Source organism: Rhamphochromis longiceps, unplaced genomic scaffold, assembly GCF_057381845.1.
Source record: "Rhamphochromis longiceps isolate RC_006_pf unplaced genomic scaffold, R_longiceps_female_GT1.1 unmapped_scaffold_1, whole genome shotgun sequence".
Classification (NCBI taxonomy): domain Eukaryota; kingdom Metazoa; phylum Chordata; class Actinopteri; order Cichliformes; family Cichlidae; genus Rhamphochromis; species Rhamphochromis longiceps.
The window spans coordinates 315,926-343,759 of record NW_028187221.1 but is presented as its reverse complement, the minus strand read 5'-3'; the positions used below and the strand labels follow the sequence as shown (position 1 = coordinate 343,759).

Sequence of the window (27,834 nt, the reverse complement as noted above, 5' to 3'; positions counted from 1 at the left end):
GCAAAGAGTGATTCACAGGCAGAGCCTAATTTGTTTCTCACAGTTTTTGTTGCCTTATGGTTCCAAGCGCTGTCACCAATCTTTGCATTTTGTTATTATCTCATGACACTTGTTTAATCAGCTACCATCTCTCCTGTGGACTTTTTAATGTCTACAGTCTCAGATCAACACAGCCCTGCCCTTCAGCACTATCAGCAGCAGGAGCAGCAGAAACACCTCAACAGCAACATTGTACCCATCAGGTAAAACATCGACTACGTTTGCTTTGCCTTGTCGCCACCTCACAACAGTGATATAATATGATGCGATCCCATATTAGATTGTTGATGAATGTGTGTTGTTGTTATTCAGCCTGGTTCAATGTGCCCCTTTTTAACTTTGAGCACCCGCCCCTTTAAACGTCTCTGCACGGCCCTGGACTTATATATCACCTTTAACCTGAGTAGCGAAAGTCCGCGGTGATCTGAAAATGATGTGCCGGGAGTTGTGCCGTTCTTGGTGGCTTCAGTGACCCTCGAGCTCCCGGCTGGCTATAGTGCTGGTGGGTAGCAGACGCCTCCGAAAACGTCGAAGCACTTTTGCAAATATGCGGTATCTTGATAAACCGAGCAGATATTTGATGTTTACACAGCTACTTTCTCGCCTGAAAATATGTTAAAAGTTTATTTTGTGACACAGAAAGATTAGTATGAGTAATTTTAAAACTTAGTAGCGGCCGCCAAATTGAGGAACTGGATTTGGTGGTCATGAAAATGGCATTAAACAAGTCCCCAGGGACAGATGGACTCACTACTAATTTTTTATCAATTCTTCTGGAAGGACCTAAGAACTTTATTGTTTGATGCATTAAAGGAATCGATAGAGAAAAAAAGAACTGATGCCGAGCATGAAACAAGCGCTGATAACCCTGATCCCTAAATCGGGTAAGGATAAAAGAATTTTAGACAATTTAAGACCCATCACCTTAAACACTGACTATAAGATCCTGTCTGGAGCTGTAGCTGAGAGGCTAAAGAAAGGCATCTCAAACATTATCAGTGAAACGCAATCAGGTTTTTTGAAAGGAAGACTAATTCATAACAATATTGGGCTGGTTTTGGACCTCCTTGAGTACAGTGAAATAATCCAAGATGTCACGGTCCTGAGTCTGTGGACTCAGTGTTTTTCTGTTTGTATTAGTTATCTTTGATTTCATGATGTGTTTTGATTCTCTTGGGTTTGATTTTTGTCGCTAGTATTCCTAACTCCCTAGGTCCTTGGCATTTCTTGTGTTCTCCTTCTTAGGTCGTGGTTCTGTGTTACTTCTGTTAGTATACAGTCATCTCTGTCAGTGTGTCTCTTGTTCTGTCACTGTATCCCCTAGTTTAGTCCACGTCTGTTCAGTTTCCTGTTTTACTTTGAAAGTCTGTGTACTATGTCAATGTGTTGAGTTTTGCCGCCCCTTGTCTTGTCATGTCTGATGAGTCCCAGCTGTGTTCTCCTCCTGTTTCACATTCCCTAATCACCTCAGTATGTATTTAAGCCCTGTGTTTTTCTCTGCCAGTTGTTGCGTCCTCCACGTTTGTTGTGTGTGTATTCGTTGTCGTCTACCTTCATCATCTCCAGTCTAGTTAGTTTAAGTTGTTGTTTATGTATCGCCAAGGGTGACTCACCAGCAAATAAAGCTGTCGTTTAAGTTAATGTTTTGTCTCCGAGTCCTGCACGTGGGTCCAGCCACTGACAGCCACACAACTCATCGTGACACAAGAGAGAGGATACATCCTGTTCTTAGATTTTTACAAAGCATTTGACTCAGTTGAACATACGTTCATATTAAAAACTCTGCAGTCTTTTGGTTTTGGAGAGGAATTTATCAATGTTATAGAGATGCTATATAATGACATTAACAGCTCTGTTTTGCTAGAACATGGTACATGTTCAAGGTTTGAGGTTAATAGAGGGATAAGGCAGGGATGTAGCAGCTCACCACTTCTGTTCATCATGGTTACTGAGCTGTTGTCTATTTTGATTAAAAACAGTCACATTGACAGATAATAATCAGTCAGCTCGCAGATGATACCACCCTGTTTCTAAAAAATGAGGACCAGATTCCTTTAGCCTTACAGGCGATCAACCACTTCTCCAAAGCTTCTGGCCTACAGCTGAATATTAATGAATAAGAAATTCTAGCTCTGCATGAGTGTCCCCTGCAAGCAATAGATAATATACAGATCAAAAAAGAGGTGAAGTATCTGGGCATTGTAATTTGCAAGGATAAGACATCAACAGAAAATAAGAATATCTGTGCCAATATAGAAAAGTGTAAGTCTATTTTAAACAGGTGGCTGCAAAGGGACATAACTCTGTTTGGGAGAATCTTGCTAACCAAAATGGACAGTCTGTCCAGACTAATCTATCCAGCCTTTTCTCTGCCCATATCTCCAAAACTAATTAAATCTATAAATAATCTTAATTTTAGGTTCATATGGAGGAACAAATGTCATTATATAAAGAAAAATGATATGATTAAGAATTATGAAGAGGGTGGGGCTAATGCCATTGACTTTGATGTTATGAATGGTGTACTAAAATTGAAATGGTTAAGATCTTTCATTAGGAACAAAAATTCCTTTTGGAACATTATTCCCAATGTGATTTTTGGCAAAATGGGTGGAATAGACTTTTTGTTACGTTGTGACTTTGATTGCAGTTCGTTACCTGTTAAACTCTCAGCTTTCCATCAGCAGGTCCTTCTCTACTGGAAGATCTAAAGGGATTTGGGCTGTAGCTCATTTTACGGATGATAATGGGGTCTTATTAAAACATGAGACGTTTTGTGAGAAATTTGATGTAAGATGTACTGCTAAGAGATATAAATCCCTAGTGAAAGCCATCCCAGTCCCTTTGAGATCAATGATAAAAGAAGATATTGTGCACTCTAAAATTTCTCCTGGACTGAGGCAGCTCTGCATAGCTGGAGCTGAATTTGGTGACAGCAGGTTTACAAACAAAGTGATCAGGAATATTTTGATCAACGACATTTGCCCTAATCCGGTTAAAAGAAATTATATCCTTAAAGAATTTGAGACCATGGAGGTTAAGGCGATAAGAAAAAAGTATATTTCACTTCCTCTTTCCCCTAAAGTAAAAGAGGTTCACTTTAAAACCATTAATGAGGTTTATCCAACCAATGAATTCTTAAGACGGAAATTTAACTTAGATGTGAACGCCTGCACATTTTGTGAAAATGATATTGAAAGTCTGGATCACTTGTTTTTCTACTGTGAATCAGTGCACTCCTTCTGGACTGACATGTGGAGCTGGCTACAGTCCAGGAGAATTCAGTTACCACATTTGACGGTGACAGTAATAAAATTTGGAATACTTGCTGAGAATGCAGATTTTGACCTGTTGATTAGGACGATTTTGTTAATGGGAAAAATTTTCTTCACAAATGCAGATACTTTAAAGCTAAACCATGTATAAACAGAAGGCTGAATGACTTTAAACTCTGGGCTAAATCGCTGAAACTTGTGAATAACAAGAAAGCCCATAAACTTGTTGTTTTATTTAAAGAGTTTAATCTATGTTTAAAAAAAAAGAAACCTCCCTATTTTATAATCATGACTGCCATTTTTTGCTCATGGTATTTTTTGCCTTTGGTTCAAATCCTTCAAAATACATACAAAATCAGTATCGATACTGACGTATCACAAGGTCCTGAATCAATTCAATCATAAATTCCGTTTTCATGGATGCCTGGATGTTAAACTCAATTGTTACACCTGGTAGAGCAGAACGCTGATCATTTTATTAAAGATGAAAGACTTTAGACAGTTTTTCAACTCTCAGTAATGCCATAGTGATCGTTTGATATATGGACCTGCAGCGGAGTTTAGACCCAGACACGGCTAGTGACGTCAGACTGAACAACCGGATAGTGATGTGTTGTGGTGCTTTGCTCCCACCCCTTGTGTTCCGTGTTTTCGTCTTCCCTTCGTGTACTTCTTCATATTCGTGTACTATTAGTTTTTAGGTTTTTGCTTAGTTTCCATGCTCACCTTCGCCATTTCTGTTTGTATCACCATGTGATGAATAAACTCACTTGCATCTGAGCTGCCTGCATAAAGGGTCCTTTGATAATTTACACACGGCTCGCAAACCGTGACAAAAACACTGGAAAAATTGGGCTGTTCTAAAACGTTTGACGGGTAGTGTATATATTTAGTTTATATATTTTCTTTATTTATAATAGTTTGTTTTATATTGTAGCAAAGTGTTACTTGGATACTTCTCTATGTGCTTCTTCATGTGCAATTTTGTTGCATTCTGAGCCTAAGAAATTTATTGTGATGAACTGCTGTTAGAATCAAGTTAAATTCTGATAAATCAGACAATTACCTCTCCAGCTGTTGTTACAGTCTTTGTTTATCGGGTCCTTACAGGGTAAAAGATGACAACACCTAAAGAAATCCTTCTGGGGACTTTGGAGGATTTGGGACGTGATGACTTTGAAAAATTTAAGTGGCATCTGAAGAACGGGTCTGTAGAAGGTTTACCAGCAATCCCAGTGAGTAAACTGGAGAATGCAGAGAGGACGGACATAGTGGATCTGATGTTTGATACCTACTCTATCAACACTTTTGAAGTCACTAAAAATCTTTTGGGGAGGATAAACAAGAATGATCTGTTGGAGAATTTAAATAAAACCATCCCAGAACCCACAGGTAAGTCAGGGAATGACTAAACAAAAAATACATAAACAATAAAAACATTAGTTAACATTACACAGGTGCCATTAAAATCCATATAAATAATAAATCCAAAGCACTTGCCAACACTTTCAGGAGTGAGAGACTGCAGAAAGCCAACAGTTTATGTGTTTTATGCATCTGCACAAATAACCTCCTGTGTACACACATGAATATCTGCTCTTTGGGTTGGTTTGATTAAAATGGGACCAGCAGCAGGTTTTCTGCCCATTTTACAGATTTATATTGTCAGATTGGTTTTAGAGCTGTTTTATCAACATAAATGAGGCGACAACAACAGTTTGGGACACGTCACAAATATGATCAAAGTGCTTTCTCTTAAATCTATTTACCAGTTGAAGGTAAAGTTAAAAAAATGGCTGCCATTTCTTTCTGCTGTTTGGAGACCCAAACAAAAAAATGCCCAGACAGTAAATGCTTTTTATTATGGTTGATAAACAGGACACTAAGGTGATTGGTCAAAGGTTGGAGGAAAGCCACAGTTCTCCTTATATGACTGAAATCCACCATTTCAGCTCATGTTTTTTCTTCTGCAGCTTTCTTGGAGATTCCACTTCAGCCTTCTGCTGGCAACGCTCCCATTACCATGCTTCCCATAGGCAGCATCATTAGAAAACATAGCATACATTTACACTGCTATGCAGATGACACCCAGCTCCATCTGTCCATGAAGCCAGATAACACACACCAATGAGTTAAACTGCAGGAACGTCTTAAAGACATAAAGACCTGGATGGCCACTAACTTTCTGCTTCTTAATACAGATCAAACTGAGGTTATTGTACTCGCCCTGAAAATCTTAGAAATATGGTATCTAAGCAGATTCTTACTCTGGATGGCATTACCTTGGCCTCCAGTAACGCTGTGAGGAACCTTGGAGTCATTTTTGACCAGGACATGTCCTTCAACGCACATATTAAACAAACATGTAAGACTGCTTTCTTCCATTTGTGCAACATCTCTAAAGTTAGAAATATCCCGTCTCAGAGAGACTCTGAAAAACTAGTTCATGCATTTATTACTTCCAGGCTGGACGACTGTAATTCATTATTATCAGGATGTCCAAAAAATTCGCTGAAAAGGCTTCAGCTAATCCAAAATGCTGCAGCAAGAGTCCTGACAGGGACTAGAAAGAGAGAGCATATTTCTCCTGTATCGGCTTCCCTTCATTGGCTTCCTGTTAAATCCAGAATTCAAAATCCTGCTCCTCACATACAAGGTCTTAAATAATCAGGCCCCATCTTATCTTAATGACCTTGTAGTACCATATCCCCCTATTAGAGCACTTCGCTCTCGCTCTGCAGGCCTACTTGTTGTTCACAGAGTATTTAAAAGTAGAATGGGAGGCAGAGCCTTCAGTTTTCAGGACCCAAAAAGATAGTTGGGTTTTTTTTCTGTTGTATTATTGTAGGTTCTTTATCTTACAATATAAAGCACATTGGGGTGACTGTTGTTGTTATTTGGAGGAATTAAAAAAAAACTTTTATACTTGAAATTCTTTCATTTATTCTACATATTTATTCATCACTGGCTCCATAGTGTTGTTTATGTAATATGTGAAATGTTGCTAGTATTGATTTGGTGCTGTATAAATAAACATAATTAAATCGAATGTGTCTCTATAAAACCTGCCCTCAGTTATAACCCAAGTGTCAGGGCTCAATGGCTCATGAAAAGGAATGGAGTCAAGCACAGAACCAAAAAACGGAGGCTGAGTGACTTTTAACAGAAATGTATTTTACTAGATTTCTTGACGGAGAAAGCTGAATCACGGCTAAATTCAACAGCAAGCGAGGTATTATGAGAAGTGCAGAGCTGAGGCCAGAACATAAGCTGAGGCAGGTCAAAGGAACAACAGGGGCAGAATCGGGCGAATAGAAACTATCCAGGATCACTGGAACAAAGGAGATAATAATCAGAGTGGTCCACAGTGTAGTGAATGAGTCCAAGATTTAAAAACTAAGAGGTGTTACGTGGCTGCAGGTGGAGATCAGCTGGAGGAGGAGATGAATTAAATCTGGGTACAGAGTGAGATGTGGGTGCACAGGGAGGCAGGCAGCTGAGGATGGCAGTTTGCAAGAGTGAGTTTTCCCAGCAGTGGCAGGGCAGAATCCTGAGGCGTGACTTATGGCGAGAGTTGGAAGATGTATCCAGGTGCCGACTAGGGAACAGGAAAAGAGGGTTACGCGAAACAAGCTGAGGAGCACAAGACAAAATGTGAGGCAGAGAACTGACTGTGCTAAGCACACAATCTGGAGAAGGTTCATTGTGAGTGCTGCTCATAAATACTGCCGGAGTAATTGGCAACAGGTGAGGAGCACGGAGGAGTGAGGAGGGCTCCACCCAGGGGAGGAGAGCTGATGCTGTGGAAAGTTACTCAGACTCACCCGGATCATGACACCAAGAGTCCAGTGAACTGAACACATAACCACAGTAACCAGAATGCAGTTTTCTCATTTGTGTCATTTGCTGTTTATTCATGCAGAGATTCTCACTGAGTGTCAGCTCAAACTCAAGTCAGACCTGAAGCAGAAGTTCCAGTGTGTGCTCGAGGGGATTTCTACAACAGAAAACCCGACCCTCCTGAGTCAGATCTACACAGAGCTCTACATCACAGGGGGAGGGACTGCAGAGGTCAATGATGAACATGAGGTTAGACAGATTGAAACAGCAACCAGGAAACCAGACAGACCAGAAACAACCATCAGACAAGAAGACATCTTTAAACTCCCACCTGGAAGAGATAAACCAATCAGAACAGTGCTGACAATGGGAGTGGCTGGCATTGGGAAAACAGTCCTAACACAGAAGTTCACTCTGGACTGGGCTGAAGACAAAGCCAACCAGGACATCCAGTTCATGTTTCCATTCACTTTCAGAGAGCTGAATCTGCTGAAAGAGGAAAAGTTCAGCTTGGTGGAACTTGTTCATCACATCTTTACTGAAACCAAAAAAGCAGGAATCTACATCTTTGAAGACTTCCAGGTTGTGTTCATCTTTGATGGTCTGGATGAGTGTCGACCTCCTCTGGACTTCCACAAAACTGCAATCCTGACTGACCCTAGAAAGTCCACCTCAGTGGATGTGCTGCTGATAAACCTCATCAGGGGGAAACTGCTTCCCTCTGCTCGCCTCTGGATAACCACACGACCTGCAGCAGCCAATAAGATCCTTTGTGACATTGTTGACATGGTGACAGAAGTCAGAGGGTTCACTGACCCACAGAAGGAGGAGTACTTCAGGAAGAGATTCGGAGATTCGGAGCAGGCCAGCAGCATCATCTCCCACATCAAGACATCACGAAGCCTCCACATCATGTGCCACATCCCAGTCTTCTGCTGGATCACTGCTACAGTTCTGGAGTTTGTCATGAAGAACAAAGAGAGTCAAGATCTGCCTAAGACTCTCACAGAGCTCTACCTACGCCTTGTGCTATTTCACCTAAAAACGAAGGACATCAAGTATGATGGAGGAGCTGAGACAGATTCATGCAGGAAGATCATTGAGTCTCTGGGAAAACTGGCCTTTGATCAGCTGCAGAAAGGAAACCTGATCTTCTATAAATCAGACCTGACAGAGTGTGGCATCGATATCAGAGCAGCCTCAGTGTACTCAGGAGTGTTCACACAGATCTTTAAAGCTGATGAGTGCCACATGTTCAACAACGTTGTTTACTGTTTCGTCCATCTGAGCATTCAGGAGTTCTTTGCTGCTCTTCATGTCTATCTGACCTTCATCAACTCTGGAGTCAACCTGCTTAAGAAACAATCTCCTCGCTTTAAAATCTTCCAGAAAACACTTACTGTAAAAGACTTCTACCAGAGTGCTGTGGACAAAGCCTTAGAGAGTCCAAATGGACACCTAGACTTGTTCCTCCGCTTCCTCCTGGGTCTTTCACTGCAGACCAATCAGGATCTTCTATGCATGCTGACACAGACAGGAAGTAGCTCACAGACCAATCAGGAAACAGTCCAGTACATCAAGAAGAAGCTCAGTGGGAAACTGTCTGCAGAGAAAAGCATCAACCTGCTCCACTGTCTGAATGAACTGGATGATCGTTCTCTAGTGGAGGAGATCCAACAGTCCCTGAGATCAGGACGTCTCTCCACAGATCAACTGTCTCCTGCTCAGTGGTCGGCTCTGGTCTTCATCTTACTGTCATCAGATCTGGATGAGTTCGACCTGAAGAAATACTCCCGTTCAGAGAAGGCATTTTTGAAGCTGCTGCCAGTGGTCAAAGCATCCAAGAAAGTGCTGTAAGTGAATCTATGAACAAATATGTTTAATAATGCTAGATGAATAAAAGAATATGTCTCCATTGTTATTCTTCCTCAGGCTGAGTTATTGTAAACTCTCAAAAAGAAGCTTTGAAGCTTTGTCTGAAATTCTCAGCTCCCCATCCAATCATCTGAGAGAGCTGGACCTGAGCTTGAACAAGCTGCAGGATTCAGGATTGGATTTGCTGTGTGTTGGACTAAAGAGTCCTGACTGTAAACTTGAAACTCTCAGGTAAGGATACAGACTTTTTGACACTTTTTGACTCTTAAATCTGTAAGTTTATCTTGATGCGGACGTTCAAAGTCAGCACAATTTTCCTTTTAAGTTCCTGAGTTTATATTTTTGACTGTCAGGTTGTCTGGACAGATGTTTTTATTTTATTTTATTTTTTTACTTGTCCCTAAAGTCAGAACTAAACCCACATGTAGATGACTTTCAAATTCAAATTCAAATTCAAATTCAAATTTTATTTGTCACGTACACAGTCATACACAGTACGATATGTAGTGAAATGCTTGGACAACTGCTCGTGACCTAAAGAAAACAAAAAAGGAAAAGGCTATGAATAAGATAGGAAATAAATATGAAAAATTAAAAAGGGTAAATTTAACTAGGAAGGAATAAAATATAAATTAAGGTTAAAAATGAAATAACTGTACAACACAAATTAGAATGAAGGGTAAATTTAACTGGGAAAGAATAAGATAAAATACATAAATTAAAGTTGAAAATAAAATAACTGTACAACAAAATACACAATATAGAACTATATAAGAATGTATGAAGAAATATAAATAAATATATACACAATAACAGCAGATGTACAAGTATTAGCTTGAAATGAAGAATATAGTGTCCAGTGTTGTGCAATCCACATTATGTCTTGTGCAGTGCAAATATGCTTAAAGTGATTTAAGTGATGAAGTGAAAACAATGTCCAGAATGTCCAGTGTGTGTGTAAGAACTGTATGTGTGGGTCAGTACTGTGTGGTGGTGTGATTGTGATTGAGAGACCGTATCGCCTGCGGGAAGAAGCTCCTCCTCAGTCTCTCTGTGTTGGTCTTCAGGGAGCGGAATCGCTTTCCTGACCTCAACAGAGAGAACAGTCTGTTGTTGGGATGGCTGAGGTCCTTCACGATCTTCCTGGCCTTGGTCCAGCACCGCCTGCTGTAGATTGAGTGCAGGTCAGGGAGCTCGGAGCGGATGGTGCGCTCAGCTGATCGCACAACCCTCTGTAGAGCTCGTCTGTCCTGCATGGTGCTGTTCCCGAACCAGGTTAAGATGTTTCCCGTCAGGATGCTCTCTATGGTGCACGAGTAAAAGTTCCTGAGCACCTTGGAGGGCAGTTGGAAGTCTCTCAAGCGGCGTCCGGGTACACACCGGCTCACTCCTTGGCGGCTCGCTCGGGCCACTTCGGAGGTGGGGTGCCCCCGGCCTCTCGGCCTGGGGCTCGGTCACTCAGGCACAGCTGGCTGCCGGCGGAGCTCACGGGCGCGTCACTGCAACTCCCCCTGGCTTCTGCTCCGCAGCTGCTGAATGAGCCCTCATCTGGGACTCTCCTTAGCTCTTACTGGGACAGTGGCGCGGCTGCCCCTCTGTGGGTCTTCCTTGGTCTCTTGTGTTCTGGGGGCCTCTGGATGTCTGGAGTTTTGATCTCCTCCATACCTGCTTGATACCATAGAGGACAGGGCTGTGGCTCCCCACACTCCCTAGCAGATCATTACATGGAGAAACCTTTGGAATGCAAGCATGCTGATCCACACAGGTATGCACACAGGTGTACACATGGGTATTCATAGACGCGGACTACAGCTTTCTTGGCTGCTGCCTCAAAGCACACTGTGCGCTGTCTATCTTGCGTGCTGCACAATATCGTTTATTATTTAGTAACTATCGATATCTACTGCTAGCTAGTTTATTGTGATGGTGCTTTTTTTTTCTTATTATGTTGCTCTTTGTTGTTTGCTTTCTCCTCTGTTTTTTTTTCTCCATACAGGTGACCCAGGAGTTTTGTTTTTTTTGTTTGTTTGTTTTTTTCTCTCTTCCCCCCCTTCTCACCGTCTCTTCTCCCCTTTGGTTTTCTTTTTTTCTCTCCCTCTCTTTCTTTCATTCTTTCCCCCTGTCCTATCCCACAGTCATGTCTGTCCCGTTTGTAGCAACTGAAAATAAAATAAATTCATAATTATAATAAAGGTCAATCAAATGGACCAATATGGCAAGCCCATGATGATCCACTTGGTAAAATAAATCCGCTTGGCATCTTTCTTGGCCTTAAGACAACAATTCTGATGGCTAAAGATCCAAACGGGACAAAAAAAAAAAAAAAGGAAGTCTCTCGAGCGTCTGAGGTGGTAGAGACGCTGTTGGGCCTTTTTCACCACGGTGTTGATGTGACAGGACCATGACAGGTCCTGCGTGATGTGAACTCTGAGGTATTTGAAGTTGTCCACTCTCTCCACTGGGCACTCGTTGATGACGGGGGTCTGGTAGTTCCTCTCCTGCTTAGTGCTGAAGTCCACTATCAGCTCCTTTGTCTTACTGATGTTTAGAAGGAGGTTGTTCCTCTGGCACCAGTTCTCCAGATTCCTAATCTCCTTCAGGTAGGCCGTCTCGTTGTTATCAGAGATCAGGCCCACCACGACGGTGTCGTCAGCAAACTTGATGATGGTGGTGGAGCTGGTAGTGGCCACACAGTCATATGTGTACAGAGAGTACAGCAGGGGGCTCAGAACACACCCCTGGGGGGCTCCAGTGCTGAGAGTGGTGGAGGCTGAGACATGTCCGCCCATCCTTACTGCCTGTGGTCTGCCAGTTAGGAAGTTGGAGATCCACTGACACATAGATGAGCTGAGTCCCAGATGCTCCAGCTTGGTGGTGAGTGTGGAGGGAATTATGGTGTTAAATGCAGGGGATAATAATGGATACTTTATTGATCCCCATGGGGAAATTACTTGTTTTTCTCTGCATTTGACCCATTCACTCAGTGAAGCAGTGGGCAGCCCACTAAGCAGGCGCCCGGGGAGCAGTGTGTAGGGACGGTACCTTGCTCAGGGGTACCTCAGGGTAGCCGTTAAGTGGATTCGAACCGCCGACCTTCCGATCATGGGGTGCCCACTTTACCTACTGAGCTATCCCTGCCCCCTATGAAGAGCATTTTAACATAATTCCCCCTTCTAGTGTCCAAGTGAGTAAGTGATGTGTGGAGGAGATGAGAGATGGCATCGTCTGTGGAACGATTTAGACGGTAAGCGAACTGTAGTGGGTCCAGTGTGTCTGGTGGTGAAGAAATAATGAAGTCTCTGACCAGGCGTTCAAAACACTTCATCACTACTGAGGTGAGGGCTACAGGGCGATAGTCATTGAGAGAAGCAGGGTGGGGTTTCTTCGGGACAGGAACAATGATGGACTCTTTGAAGCATGTGGGGATCACCGACTGAGATAAAGAGATGTTGAATATCTCAGTGAACACAGGAGCTAGCTGGTATGCGCAGTCTCTTAGGATACGACCTGGGATGCCGTCTGGTCCTGCTGCTTTCCTGGTGTTCACTCTCTTGAAGACTCTCCTTTCTTCATGCTCGGAGATGACGAGCACGTTTCCGGTGCTGGCAGTATCTTCCTGTCTACAGCCGTTAGCGCCGCTAGCACTAGCATTGTTGGAGTCCTTAGCTGCAGCCTCAAAGCGAGCATAGAAAGTTACTGGAGCAGCCTTCCTGAAGACAGCAGTGTGTTTTCATGCTTTTAAAGCCAAACTCACCTTTCAGACCTGGCTTTCATTTATTATCTATTTTTATTTGTTTATTATATATTTATTTCTACTGTTTAACTACTGCTCACATCTTTTATCCTCCTTTTTAATTGTTCATTTCTTTTTACCCAGTGTTTCTATATTGCACTTTGTATTTGTCATCTATATTTATCATGCACTACTTTGCTCATTTATTGTTTGGTTTTAATGTTATTAAATTCCGGTTCTTTTGGTATTCGTTATGGCCAAAAAGACACGGCTCAAAAGTGGTCTTTTTACTTTAAAAGATTATCTTTATTTTACATATCCGGATATGGAGACCTGAACACACAACCCCAGGTCTGAAGCACAAAACAGCAAGCCTAGTCATTTATATAGACATCACACACACTTTAAGTTTCGACCAAACACTCTGCTTAGTTTCACTTTTCGCCTGCAAAAGCATGTAATTTCCTGTCAGTCCTGTCGGCACAGAGTGTACTCAGATTTGGGCCTTTCTTATAAAGCAATATAATCAGCATATAAGTATTTAAGATTATAAATTTAAACCTCAACAATGTTCTTACCTGGGGTCCGTTCTTCGTACCTCGCTTACTACATCCAAGATCAAATCATCGCGCCAACTTTGAGCTTGCTATTCCGGTACTCCGAACACACCTGTTGTTGACGATTAGTATAGCTGGATGAAGTAATGTGAGATCACTGGGTGGCTTAACAGGGGCTACGCATCGATAGTAGAAACATTGATCGGCAACCCTTTGTTTGTTTATTGATTTCACACAGATACATACAGGTCATTTCCTAAAAAAGGGAAATGTACTATTAACATTCTATTACATGTATGTGATTATTACAGATGTAATTCATATTTCAGAGTAGTAATTGCAAATTACTTTGTGTAATCAAGATGAGAGACCACGGCTATAAAAGCGAAGGTGGATTTGGGAAGTCTGTCGCAGCCATGTCCTGTCCGTTTACGCGAGCCACCCATTGCGGAAGGTGCAAGATTGATAAGGAGAGTCCTCAGAATTCAGCGTATATTGCGGGACAGACAGGATCCTTTAGCTCAGCGCGACAGTGTGCTCATAGAGAGATATCGATTTTCCCGTGAGGATATTATTTACTTAACCAACTTGTTGACGAGGGGGTGCAGGACCACCACTTGTCTTTTTTGCTCTGCCCTTTTCTTGGTTGCTGTTATAAACAAACAGATTATTCCAGGGTCTCTTTCCAAGAGACGAAAAGCAATATAAGTGATAAATATTACCATTCTGTAGAATATTCTTATATTTCACTTTTACTTGTTCCCATGTTCTAGTGGGTCCTGTTGTGGCTCTAATGTGAAAGGGGATATAATGTAATATAATATAATATAATGTAATATAATATTGGATAATATTTCAAGGCTGCATTTCTCACCCTCAGGAGCCTGTAGACCTCACCTGTGAGCCATGGTTTCTGATTGGCCTGGACAGTGGTCTCTATGACCTCATCGATGCCTTTTGAGATGTAGCCAATGACAGTTTCTGTATATTCCTGCAGGTCTGTGGTGTTGTCATGTGTGGCGGCCTGTTTAAGGATCTCCCAGTCTGTGGTGGAAAAGCAGTATTGCAGGTCCTTCTGGCCACACACGTACCTGCTTACGAACTGGTTTAGTGACTTTGACCAGGGGCCTGTATGCTGGCATTAGCATAACAGTGATGTGATCAGAGGCACCAAAGTGGGTGGGGGGCTTTGTAATCTCCTCTCTTGGTGGTGAAAACATTATCCAAAAAGTCGTTTCCTTGTGTTGGAAATTCAATGTGTCTATGCAGTAGTAAACATAGGGGGTGTCCAAATTCATGGGCTGCATCCTCCTGAGGACGCATTTGTAGACCGATTACGTCACAGCGACACGATGAAGGCTGTCCAAATTCATAGACTCCTCTGAATGCAGCCGACCAATGCGTCCTCTTTTTCCCCAAAATTAAAGGATGGGTCGGGTGTGTCCTTCGTGGCCCACCATATCCCAGAATTCATAGCGTGGCCCATCCAATTCCACTTTCCGGCAATGGCGGTCGCTACTAAGTTTTCAATATTACTCTTATTACTCTTTCTGGGTCACAAAATAAACTTTTAACATATTTTCAGGTGAGAATGTAGCTGTGTAAACTTTAAATATCTGCTCAGTTTATCAAGATATCGCATATTTGCAAAAGTGCTCCGACGTTTCTGAGACGTCTGTTACCCACCAGCTCGATAGCTAGCCGAGAGCTCGAGGGTCAGTAGAGCCGCCGAGAACAGCAAACTCCCGGCACATCATGTTCAGATCACCGCGGTCTTTCGCTACTCAGGTTAAACGTAATATATAAGTGACTTAGACAACCTAAAAATGTTATTGTTTGACTTTTTTCAGTGTTTTATTTGTTCCTGAGTAAATCAGTTTGGCTGAGATTAAAGTTATTAGATTAGATTAGACAAAATAAACCTTTACAGTGGCAAAAGTATTCGGTCCCCTTGAACTTTCCCACATTTTGTCACGTTACAGCCACAAACATGAATCAATTTTATTGGAATTCCACGTGAAAGACCAACACAAACTGGTGTACACATGAGAAGTGGAATGAAAATCATACATGACTCCAAACATTTTTTACAAATAAATAACTGCAAAGTGGGGTGTGTGTAATTATTCAGCCCCCTTTGGTCTGAGTGCAGTCAGTTGCCCATAGACGTTGCCTGATGAGTGCTAATGACTAAATAGAGTGCACCTGTGTGTAATCTAATGTCAGTACAAATACAGCTGCTCTGCGACGGCCTCAGAGGTTGTCTAAGAGAATATTGAGAGCAACAACACCATGAAGTCCAAAGAACACAGCAGACAGGTCAGGGATAAAGTTATTGAGAAATTTAAAGCAGGCTTAGGCTACAAAAAGATTTCCCAAGCCTTGAACATCCCACGGAGCACTGTTCAATAGTGATGGGCAGATGAAGCCTCATGAAGCACTGAAGCTTTTCATCCAATTGGTTCACCCCAACGCGAAGCTTCTTGAAGCTTCATTTGCTCTAGCAGGACACCTACTGGACGTAAAAATATTAGTTGGCATGAATTTGAAGAGTGTGGCATTTTGCACACAGCCTGTGAATGTCAACAACAAAAGGAGTGTGTAAAACATCTATATTGTAGTGATGGCAGTATACTGTGTATATTTATGCTGGCAGTATGGAAAATGATTATTTGGAAATGCCTAAAATGGAAATGATCATATACTGTGAGGTGAGGTGTGGACAGTGGTTGTGCTTTTGTAACATTGAGGCAAGGACAGTGATTAGTAGGGGTGCAACGATACACAAAATTCACGGTTCGGTTCGATACTTTGGTGTCACGGTTCGATATTTTTTCGATACAAAAAAAATGTTCATGCCTTTTTAATTTGTCATTTATTAAAATTATAAATATATATTTTAACTCAAAAGTACAGTTTTTAAATTTAACCCTAACCCTTGTGCGTGTTTTTTATTTTGACAGAGAATGCGCACCACTTATGTGCACCCCTGGTTATATAGCTCGTCATATTGCAGCCACAGAAATTATTTTGTCCATGAAACCATAAAGCTGCACTTTCTTTTTGCCTTATAGTCTGATTTGTCATAACTTCTCCGTTTTGTGGTAAGCTTTTCTTTGGCTGTCACTTCTTCACCCTGACCTGTCTTATTTGGCTCAGCAGAACTAAAATATATATTCTGCTGCTTTTACACGCGCACTCACATAAGCTCAGCGATTCTCTGCGCGATCAACTTCTCACATGTTTAAGCTGCGGGAGATTTCACTTGTCATGTTTGCATAGTAAGCTAACGATTAATAAGACGATGTCAGAGGAATTGGTGCACAAATTATCACCACTCACCAATCAGTGCTGTCGCTCTCTATACACAGTTCGCACGATTGCAAAGTGAAAGCAAAAAAACAAGCGCAAATTCAAACGCGATTTCAATATGTCACATATTGGCAGTGGCTCACCGATGCCAATGACATAATTACCCAGCTACATTTCCGAAAGAATGCAAAAGCATTGACATATATTTTTCCTTCCTACAATAGCCCGACGGGCAGGGCAGAGATAGATTTTGGTACCCCGACTGAAAAAATCGCTAGCCCCGGGACGTCGGGCTAGCGATATTGCGAGCCCTGTATCTGATTGAGGAATCACTCATCTTTGTCTTTGCACTAGGATAATGTCGGTGTAAATGTGCAGTCATATTCGTTATGTTCCCACTAGTGCTTTCAGGTTAATCTTGTTGAAATGACCTTAACGCCACAACACGGCAAATCTCCGTTAACGAGCTACCGCCGATCGCCCCGTGCATGGGGCTAGACGGCCAACACGTTAACGAGCTAACTGCGCTAACACACTAGCTCCCACCCATGTAATTGAGCATTGCGTGGCACATCCAACATACTGTTTTACTTTAGTCCATGACTCGCTTACCTTCAGGGTCATACGTCACATGAAAACCAAAATAATTCCAAATGCCAGATCTGAATGAGGGTGGGCGAGGTCCAAGTTGCAAGGAGTGCTTAACTTCTGTCTCGCTAGCTTGCCCTGCGCTCTTCCTTCTGATGATGCTGTCTGTGTTGAGCGCTCAGTGGATCTGCGCTGGACAGTACAGCCTAGGCGGAGTAGTCGAACGCAGATTCACTGAGCGCTCAACACAGACAGCATCGTCAGAAGGAAAGTTGATAAAATAAATTACAAATTTTGTATTGTTCGATACATATGCGTACCGAACCGAAAGCACTGTATCGAACGGTTCAATATCGATACAAATATCGTTGCACCCCTAGTGATTAGTGTTTAGGGGACACATCATTGGTTTTTATTTAAAAACAACAGTTTCTCCACTGTGGCAGGTCGTAGGCGATTTCTTTTTTTTCCAAACTGTCTCTAACTCTCACTAACCGCAACTCTCCATCAAACGCCCACATTTTGAATGGGGTCTGAGGGGTTTATATCGCTGTCATAGCTCGCGGCAAAGTTTGAACCGCTTCCTGAACCAGTCACGTGGTACAGCCGGACAGCGAGGCTTCGGACGTCATCATTTTCAGCTCCTCCCATAAATGAAGCAAGCCTCGATACGCGCTTCGCGGAAACGCCCCCTCCATTACTCGACACACGCTTTGAAGCCTCGATACAGAACGTCACATCACTACTGTTCAAGCCATCATTCAGAAATGGAAGAAGTATGGAACAACTGTAAACCTACCAAGACAAGGCTGTCCACCTAAACTCACAGGCCGAACAAGGAGAGCGCTGATCAGAAATGCAGCCAAGAGGCCCATGGTGACTCTGGATGAGCTGCAGAGATCTACAGCTCAGGTGGGGGAATCTGTCCATAGGACAACTATTAGTCGTGCACTGCACAAAGTTGGCCTTTATGGAAGAGTGGCAAGAAGAAAGCCATTGTTAACAGAAAACCATAAGAAGTCCCGTTTGTAGTTTGCCACAAGCCATGTGGGGGACACAGCAAACATGTGGAAGAAGCTGCTCTGGTCAGATGAGACCAAAATGGAACTTTTTGTTCAAAATGCTCTGTGTGGAAAACTAACAGTGCACATCACTCTGAACACACCATCCCCACTGTCAAATATGGTGGTGGCAGCATCATGCTCTGGGGGTGCTTCTCTTCAGCAGGGACAGGGAAGCTGGTCAGAGTTGATGGGAAGATGGATGGAGCCAAATACAGGGCAATCTTGGAAGAAACCCTCTTGGAGTCTGCAAAAGACTTGAGACTGGGGCGGAGGTTCACCTTCCAGCAGGACAACGACCCTAAACATAAAGCCAGGGCAACAATGGAGTGGTTTAAAACAAAACATATCCATGTGTTAGAACGGCCCAGTCAAAGTCCAGATCTAAATCCAATCAGGAGTCTGTGGCAAGATCTGAAAACTGCTGTTCACAAACGCTGTCCATCTAATCTGACTGAGCTGGAGCTGTTTTGCAAAGAAGAATGGGCAAAGATTTCAGTCTGTAGATGTGCAAAGCTGGTAGAGACAGACCCTAAAAGACTGGCAGCTGTAACTGCAGCAAAAGCTGGTTCTACAAAGTGTTGACTCAGGGGGCTGAATAATTACACACACCCCACTTTGCAGTTATTTATTTGTACAAAATGTTTGGAATCATGTATGATTTTCGTTCCACTTCTCACGTGTACACCACTTTGTGTTGGTCTTTCACCTGGAATTCCAATAAAAAATGATTCGTGTTTGTGGCTGTAATGTGACAAAATGTGGAAAAGTTCAAGGGGACCGAATACTTTTGCAAGCCACTTTATTAATCCCCCGGGTGGTTTTCACACAGCTGAATAAACGTCAAACAGAAAACTGATTAAGCAGAAGTGTGAGATGGTCGAGAGTTTACTCCAGTGTCCTGTTATATTTTAGATAGCAAGGAGCAGACAGCTGAGTTTATTAAACTCCATCGAGACAGTGGTGATGCTAATCTGAAGGCTAGACCGTCCCATTTCATAGCCGTTTACTTCTGGCCTACCCGACCTTTGGAGGTATAGTTCTCATCACGCTGATTTATGTCCAAGTTTGATTCTAATTCTGACAGCGGTGATGTTAAAATGGGGTGTAACGTCATCATAGCAGCTTTGACTCAGAGTGATGCTGAAAAACTAGTTCATGCATTTATTACTTCCAGGCTGGACGACTGTAATTCATTATTATCAGGATGTCCAAAAAACTCGCTGAAAAGCCTTCAGCTAATCCAAAATGCTGCAGCAAGAGTCCTGACAGGGACTAGAAAGAGAGAGCAGATTTCTCCTGTTTTGGCTTCCCTTCATTGGCTTCCTGTTAAATCCAGAATTGAATTCAAAATCCTGCTCCTCACATACAAGGTCTTAAATAATCAGGCCCCATCTTATCTTAATGACCTTGTAGTACCATATCACCCTATTAGAGCACTTCGCTCTCGCTCTGCAAGCCTACTTGTTGTTCCTAGAGTATTTAAAAGTAGAATGGGAGGCAGAGCCTTCAGTTTTCAGGCCCCTCTTCTGTGGAACCAGCTTCCAGTTTGGATTCGGGAGACAGACACTATCTCTACTTTCAAGATTAGGCTTCAAACTTTCCTTTTTGCTAAAGCATATAGTTAGGGCTGGACCAGGTGACCCTGAATACTCCCTTAGTTATGCTGCAATAGATGTAGGCTGCCGGGGGATTCCCATGATGCATTGAGTTTTTCCTTTCCAGTCACCTTTCTCACTCACTATGTATTAACAGACCTCTCTGCATTGAATCATATCTGTTATTAACCTCTGTCTCTCTTCCACAGCATGTCTTTTATCCTGTCTTCGTTCTCTCACCCCAACCAGCAGATGGCCGCCCCTCCCTGAGCCTGGTTCTGCCGGAGGTTTCTTCCTGTTAAAAGGGAGTTTTTCCTTCCCACTGTCGCCAAAGTGCTTGCTCATAGGGGGTCATATGATTGTTGGGTTTTTCTCTGTATCTATGAAGCGCCTTGAGGCGACTTTTGTTGTGATTTGGCGCTATATAAATAAAATTGAATTGAATTGAATTGACTGGCAGCTGCAGTCACGGAGAAACTTGCGTATCTCTGTTCGGGAATAGCAGATAGAGGTAGGCTCTGAGAGGACGGCCAGCGTTTACGCTACGAAGACACGACCGAGTGTTTTAACCTGACAGCCTGAGGTGTTCTTCAGTAAACTGGACTACCCGACAGAAGGACCCGAGGCCCCGCTGCACTTTTTCGGTAAGTTAAACGTGTTTGTAAGCTACTCCGTAACTACCGTCCTTAGCTCGGTCCTGAGACCTAGCTAGCTAAGATGAGCACTCGGCCGTCAGGGTTTGTTTAGCTAACCCGTGCAGGTGAATGAATTTACCCTGACTAAAGAAATCAAGAGAAACGCCCCGGGCTGCTCAGTCACTAATTACCGTTACTGTACTTTTATTACAAGTATTATACTGTAAAGGCAACAGGCTGCACCCTGCTGCAGCTCCTGTGCAGAGCTGAATATTAAATATCTTATTAAACAGCACCATGTTTTCAGTCTCCACATGTGTAAAGACAGTAACACCTACTTTAAAAACCTGGCACTTCAGTAACGCCTCATTAATCTGTAAAAACCGATCAAATAGCAAAGCCTGATATTTACTGAAACCAACGACTTCCTCTTGGCAGCTTAAGTTAAAATTTTAATTTTTCGACTGATTAATTTTTTAGCACTGACTGTATTTTTTATACTGAGTTTGTTGCAAATATTCAGGTTAAAAACTGTCTGAAATATTGTTAATGAGGTATGTTCACAAAGACACATGTGCAGAACTCTGTACAGCTTCCATCCTTTAAGACAAATAGTTTGAAGCATTAATATTTCTTCTTCAATACCAGTGCTGATACCAGTGCTGATACCAGTGCTGATACCACCTCCGTATGTTGTGACCAGGATGCAGCAGCACTGAAACCTGCTCCATCATCACATCTTTGCAGATGTCCATTTATAAAGCTCCAACAACTCAAAGGTGAACATGATATAGGAACATCTGTTCGTATATAAGGCTTTTTTTTAAATAAACAGCTCATATGTCAGCTGTCAGCAGAACTGTAGGACTGAAAAAATGTAAGAGAAGAGAAGAACACTCCCGAGTGTGTGAGGACAGAAGGATCAGCTTTGTTTCAGATTTGAGAGATAAACTTTATTTATTTATTTATTTATTTATTTAGGACAGTGCATGTTAATGAACATAAATGTAAAAAAAAAATTACATGAATGTAAACATACCAGATTATAGCCAAGGACTAATTTCCATCTGTTGTCCTTAAGCATAAAAAATAGACATAATAATTCATAAAAATTCATCATTCATTCATAATAAAAACTCCGTCACCAAACTTACACATACACACCATTCTGTTCCCAAATAAAACATTAAAACTATACAATTCATACATGATCGCACACTTGATTTGTCCATAACCAGTTTTTCACCTTTGCCTTAAACAAACTGAGTGTAGAGCATTCTCTAATGGGTTGAGGAAGACTGTTCCACAGATGGCCTCCCTGGACAGAGAGGACGTTCTGCCCAAATGCTGTCCGTCTGTGGGGTATAAACAAGTCTCCTCGGATTGTAGCTCGAGTGGTCCTGTCTGAGCTTTCTTTATGCCTAATGAACTGCTTTAGTGGTGGTGGAGCAAGGGAGTGTAAGACTTTATATATTAAACTCACTCTTTTAAGTTTCACCTAGTTATTGAAGTTCAGTAATTTATGTTTTTTTAACACATGACAGTGGTGGTGGGAAGTCGGTTTTTTGTCAAGTAGTTTTAAACTTCTTTTATAAATGTTTTCAATAGTTTTAAGTGTTGTTGGACAAGCAAGTGACCAGGACGTCAAACAATAGTCCATATGAGAGATGATCATTGAGTAAAAATAAGTTTTTGCAACATTCATATTTAAATTATTACGTATATGATTAAAATTTCGATTATTAAATTTAAGTACCTGGGACACTTTATTTATGTGACTCTTGAAGGATAATGTTGGGTCTAGAATGACCCCAAGATATTTAAATTCTGGAGCTAATTCAAGCTCTACTCCATCATATTTATATTTCAGTTTGTGATGATTGTGTTCTTGTTGTGACTACAGGAGCCGTCCTCAGATTCAGACCTCAGCACCACCCAGTGACAGCAGACAGATCATCCTATAGTTTCACTCTTTGTAGTAACTCCATAATTAACTGATGAAAACAGTCCAAAGGTTAAAGTACCACATGCGCTGTCAGTGAAAGCTGCAGCTGTTTAAAGATAAAGTTAAAAGGATGAATCACCCATGTAACTGTGTCACTGTATATCAGCATCAACAGGACCTGAGTTTGGTGTTTGAGAGAGCTGTTGTCTACGTCTGTGTGCTGTCATTGCTCAGTCTGACCGAACGATGGACAGACTCAAGTTTGACTTTGAATCAAACTGTGTTGTTAAACAGTTTCATGGTTCAAAAAACAAAACAATCAAAAACACTTTTTTCATACTTGTGTTAAGTTTTGTATAGAAATGAGACCAAATTGATTGTGAGGTTAAATGTGATAGAAACAGCTCACACTGACATCCATCCTGATCAAACATGAGTGTCATGAAGCCTGTTTGCAGTTATTTGCACTGTTTTCCACTCTGGATGTTGTTTCTGTTCAGCTGTGAGTATAAAAGGCTCCATTCTACAACCTGTTTGTGTTAGTTGTTCAATAGAAACATTATTTTGTGCTGATGTTGCACTTCTTTTATTCACAACCAAAGAGTTTTTGACGTCTGCATCAAAATACAAAGATCAGTATTGTCTAATGTTTTGGCTGCAGTGTGTTTTTGCAGACAGGTATAACTGAACAGCTTTAGTGTTTAGATTTTTTAAACTTGAGTATGAACTTATACAAAATGCAGCAAGATATTAAAAAAACGTTTGATTATAAAATCGACTATATTGGATTCATATCGATATCGGACATAAAAAGTGGCATCGTTCCATCTCTGCTTTGACTAGAGACACAGCTCTAATCAAAGAGGTGGTCCGCTTGCCTCCGCCCCAGAGAGAAGGGTTACATCTCCTGGGTTTAGGTGCGGCTTGCCCCTCTGAGGGCGGGGGTACCTGGACTTGGGATATAGAGTATGTTTGGGGAGTGCGACGGTCTGTGCAGTTTCTATTTGTGTCTGTCTACACATTGGGTGAGTGCCGAGTATTTGGTTGTGCATATGGGGTGGGAATGCACGTTTGTGTCCGCGTGCGCCTGTCTATGTGTCAGGTTGGGTCTTAGACTCCACCTCTCTGGGTACATCTCAGGCCCTCCAAAGTACGGAGGCCTATCTCCCCTCACCACACTCCCTGCCGGTGGCTGATGCCCTCAGACGTTGGTGTGTTGGTGGTCCTTGTCGTCTGGGGCTGGGCGCTCATGTATGTACCGGCTCACTCCTGGTGGCCGATTGGCGATTCCCCCCCTTTTGGTGGTCCTCCTCGGGTCCTTGTACTCTGGGGCCTCTGGATATCTGGGGCCTGGATCTCCTCCATACCTGCTTCATACCCTGGTGGACGGGGCTATGGCTCCCCACACTCCCTAGCAGATCGTTACATGGAGAAACCTTTGGAATACAAGCATGCTGATCCACACAGGTGTGCACACAGGTGTACACACGGGTGTTCACAGACGCGGACTACACCTTTATGGCTGCTGCCTCTAAGCACATTGTGCGCTGTCTATCTTGCGTGCTGCACAATATCGTTTATTATTTAGTATCTACTGTTATCTACTACTAGCTAGTTTATTGTGATGGTGCTGTTTTTATTATGTTGCTTGCTTTCTCTTCTGTTTTTTTTTTCTCCATACAGGTGATCCAGGTGTTTTGTTTGTTTTTCTTTTTTTCTTCCCCCCTTTCTCACCGTCTCTTCTCCCCTTTGGTTTTCTTTCTCTCCCTCTCTTTCTTTCATTCTTTCTCCCTGTCCTATCCCCCAGTCATGTCTGTCCCGTTTGTAGCAACAGAAAATAAAATAAATTCATAATTATAATAAAGGTCAATCAAATGGACCAATATGGAAAGGCCATGATGATCCACTTGGTAAAATAAATCCGCTTGGCATCTTTCTTGGCCTTAAGACAACAATTCTGATGGCTAAAGATCCAAACGGGACACACAAAAAAAAAAAAGAGACACAGCTCTGTGTTTTCCAATTTGTCATCGTTTTGAAAGTTTACATTTCTTCAGTGTTGAGCAGCAGAAATGAGACTTTCCTGTCAGAGGTCATTTTGAAAAAAATGAGGTGAATCAACCATGAAAACCATGAAGCAACATGTGAACATGAGCTGATGCTGCTGAAGTGAAGCAAAGTTACAGAGGTTTGATTACAGACACAGCTGAGAGTTTGTAATCTGTCATCATTTTAAAAAGTTTCCATGGAACAGCAGAAATGAGGCTTTACTGTCAGAGGCCGACAGCACTGAACACAACAGCAGACTGGTGGCTAATAAACAGTGAATGATGCAGAAACAGATGTTTGAAGCTGTTCTTGGAGTACACTGAGAGAGAGAGAGCTGTGCAGGCAGGAACAGCCAAAGTCAGAGAGAATTCATGAGCATATTGATCAAACGTGAAGCAGAGTTTGGATCTTCTTTTGCTGCTGCTTCACTCAGTTTTGGTTGGAGACAGATGAAACCTGCAGCTTCAGGATCTGTGAGCTGTCCACTTTCAGCCCCGACGGCGTGTCCGTGTACGTGCCGTCGAGTGAACGATCCACGCTCTGTGTTTCCATCTTTGTGTGTTTAGCTGCTCTCATTTACTGTTTTAGCTGTTTGCTGCTTGTTGAAATAGTTTGTGAGCTTTAACCTGAGATTCTGGCAAAATACATTTATATGAAACATCGATTCAGGATTGAATGAATCAACATCGTTTTATTCAAATTAAAACCATTTAAATGGGAACATGAATTTTTTACAGCCGCCTCTAATGCTGGGTAATGTCAGCTGGTCCATGTGCAGCTGGCTGTGAGGCTCAGGGAGCGTCTACAAAGTGCAACACTGAAAGAACATCATCCATAAATATTGAGTAAGAACTGGACTCTCATACAGCGAGACTCAAATGCCTTTAAACATCAGCTTATCCTGCTGATCCAAGTCCAACACTGAGTTTGTAAAAACATGTTTGTCAATCATTTTGTTTGGTTTCTGAGGAAAATGATTCAATAAGTTGCTGCTAATACACAACATTTCATCATATTTCCTCATAACCCTCTTTTGTCTGACCATTTGATCCCATTTGAATTTGCAATAAAGGATCCACAGAGTTTGGTGACAATAATGACAGTAGATGTTTGTGTGAAAGTGCTGGAAGCAAATGAGTGTGTGATGTTCTTTCAGTGTTGCACTTTGTAGACGCTCCCTGAGCACTGGTCTCACAGCCAGCTGCACATAGAGACCAGTGTTGTTAGTCCAGGTCAGAAGATGACTTGTTGGAATGAAAATGAGCTTGTAGTTTGTCTGCTTTAATAATGTGACTGGAAAAAGGTGTTGGACTTCAAATATGTCCATTTCTGTCACACTTCACCTTTAAAAGTGAAGCCATGTGGTTCCTGGAAGGAAAAACACGACTTTTTCAAGTCTTTGTCCTGTTTTTATGAGAAATGTACGACTTTAATGTGAAACATTCAGAGTTTTTCTCTTGTTGTGTTTGTTTGAAGCTGCTTCCTGTTGGCTTCAGCTGTTTGGAGTTTCCATTTTCTAAACTTCTACATTCTGAACCTTCTTCAGCTCTGAACAGATGATGAAACACTGAATGATTTCAAGCACTTTGTCTAATAAACTTACATCTTTCATTCTTTATACAGATTGAGGGGCTGTGGTTTGTCTGTGATCAGCTGTGATTATCTGGCAGCAGCACTGAAGTCCAACCCCTCCCATCTGAGAGAGCTGGACCTGAGCTGGAACTACAAGCTGCAGGATCCAGGAGTGAAGCATCTGTGTGGTTTCCTGGAGAGTCCAGGATGTAAACTTGAAACTCTGAGGTCAGTCAGCATGTTTTAGTTGTGCTGAGATGAATATGATGTGAAAGTTGTGCTGACACTAAACTGCAGACATCAGGCTGATATTATACTGATCCACACTGAGGATCTTCATGGTAAAGTCTGTTTTCTTCTTCTCTGGTTTAGTCCATTGACTGCAGCAGAACAATGTTCACATTTCAAACCTTCAAAGAAGAAGAAAAATCCTCCACTGGAAAATTCACTGTGAAACTCTCAAACTCTTCATTGCACCTTAAAGTCTGTGTGACACTGAAATCCAAAGCAAAATGTGCGTTTGCTTTACAGACAGCAGTCCAACACAAACATACACACATCATCCAAAACACAGTCCAACATCCAAATCTCCTCCACTGCCAGCATGAATGATGGGAAAGAGAAGGAGGAACACTCTGACATTCAGGGTTAGAATGAGTTTCATCAAGCAGACTGTGAAGATCAAAGCTGCATTAGAAAGCTTACATGAATGAATGAGTGGACAGAAGTGGACAGAGATCATCTGAAGCACTTCAAAGGCTTTAAATCAGCACATTTCTCTTTATTCTTTATCAACTCTGTTAGTTTCTCCCAGTTTTCTGTGGAATGAAGCTAACAGCAGGCTAATAAGATGCTGACCAATAGGTTTTCTATTAAAGGTTGTAATTTGTATATGAAAAAGTGCTTTGGCTCAGCAGGGATCAGCTTACAGGTAGAATACAGCTGCTGGATGGGATTAGCATGTCATAGCTATCTACCAAACTGCTAACTGGGGGATTTCAGGCCATCTATGGATCATTTTTGCTAACTGTTTATTCAGCTTAGGCTCACAGGGCTGCAGCCTGTGCCCTAGCTGTCATAGGGCAAGAGGCGTGGTCCACCTGCACAGGTGAGCAGTCCATCACAGGGCCAACAGAGAGCGACAGAGAAGCACTCCCTCACATCCACACCTACAGCCAATGTAGAAGCACCAATGAACCTAAGCAGCATTTCATTGGACTGTGGGAGAACATCCAACCTCCACAGAAAGGCCCAGCTGACCAACAAGCTTCAACCTACAACCTTCTTGCTCTAAGGCACTAGTGCTAACCACTTTTCCCCATTTCAGCCCAAATCCTGCATCTTCCTGTTTCTGACTCCAGGCCAGCTCCACTAACACTTTCTCATCAGACACTGCCACCTAGTGGAGGAAGTCTTAGTTCCATTTGAAGCTTCAGATTACAGTTAGTTCCTTTACAAAGAGGTGGAGGTGGTGGGGCCACAGCACCATCATCACTGAGTGCCATAGGACACTTAACCTTTGTTTCCATATGCTGGGAACTTCCTGTTGTTCCAAGGAGGACTGGAAAATGTGTGAAAATCTCCCAGTCAGTTCCTCACAGCACACTTCAATCATTTCCCTCCCACAGCATCAGGACCAGGGCTTTTTCTCTCTTTGGTCCCACTAAGAGATTTCCACACAAACACCTCATCAGTGGGACTCTCAGAGCTACCAGCCCTTTGCTACAATCACAAAGCTCTTCATTGAAATCAATG

General features: G+C 42.2%; 2 protein-coding genes across 22 annotated transcripts in view; both read left to right on the top strand.

Moving 5' to 3' along the window:
- The window catches only part of LOC146640792 (NACHT, LRR and PYD domains-containing protein 12-like), a 257,689-nt gene that overhangs the window by 85,300 nt on the left and 144,555 nt on the right, over nt 1-27,834 (top strand). For 6 of the 21 annotated variants that reach the window (XM_085399809.1, XM_085399808.1, XM_085399811.1 and 3 more), the window contains one exon: nt 26,131-26,307. The exons of the other annotated variants lie outside the window; for them this stretch is intronic. In XM_085399809.1, coding sequence (XP_085255935.1) covers nt 26,131-26,307 — 177 coding nt within the window. The remainder of the gene's footprint in view (nt 1-26,130; nt 26,308-27,834) is intronic. 21 annotated transcript variants of the gene reach the window in all.
- On the top strand, nt 159-9,264 carry LOC146640796 (NLR family CARD domain-containing protein 3-like). The gene is made up of 4 exons (XM_085399856.1): nt 159-242; nt 4,425-4,706; nt 7,237-9,007; nt 9,087-9,264. Exons 2-4 carry the CDS (start codon nt 4,433-4,435, stop codon nt 9,262-9,264), a joined length of 2,223 nt encoding a protein of 740 aa, XP_085255982.1. The 5' UTR covers nt 159-242; nt 4,425-4,432.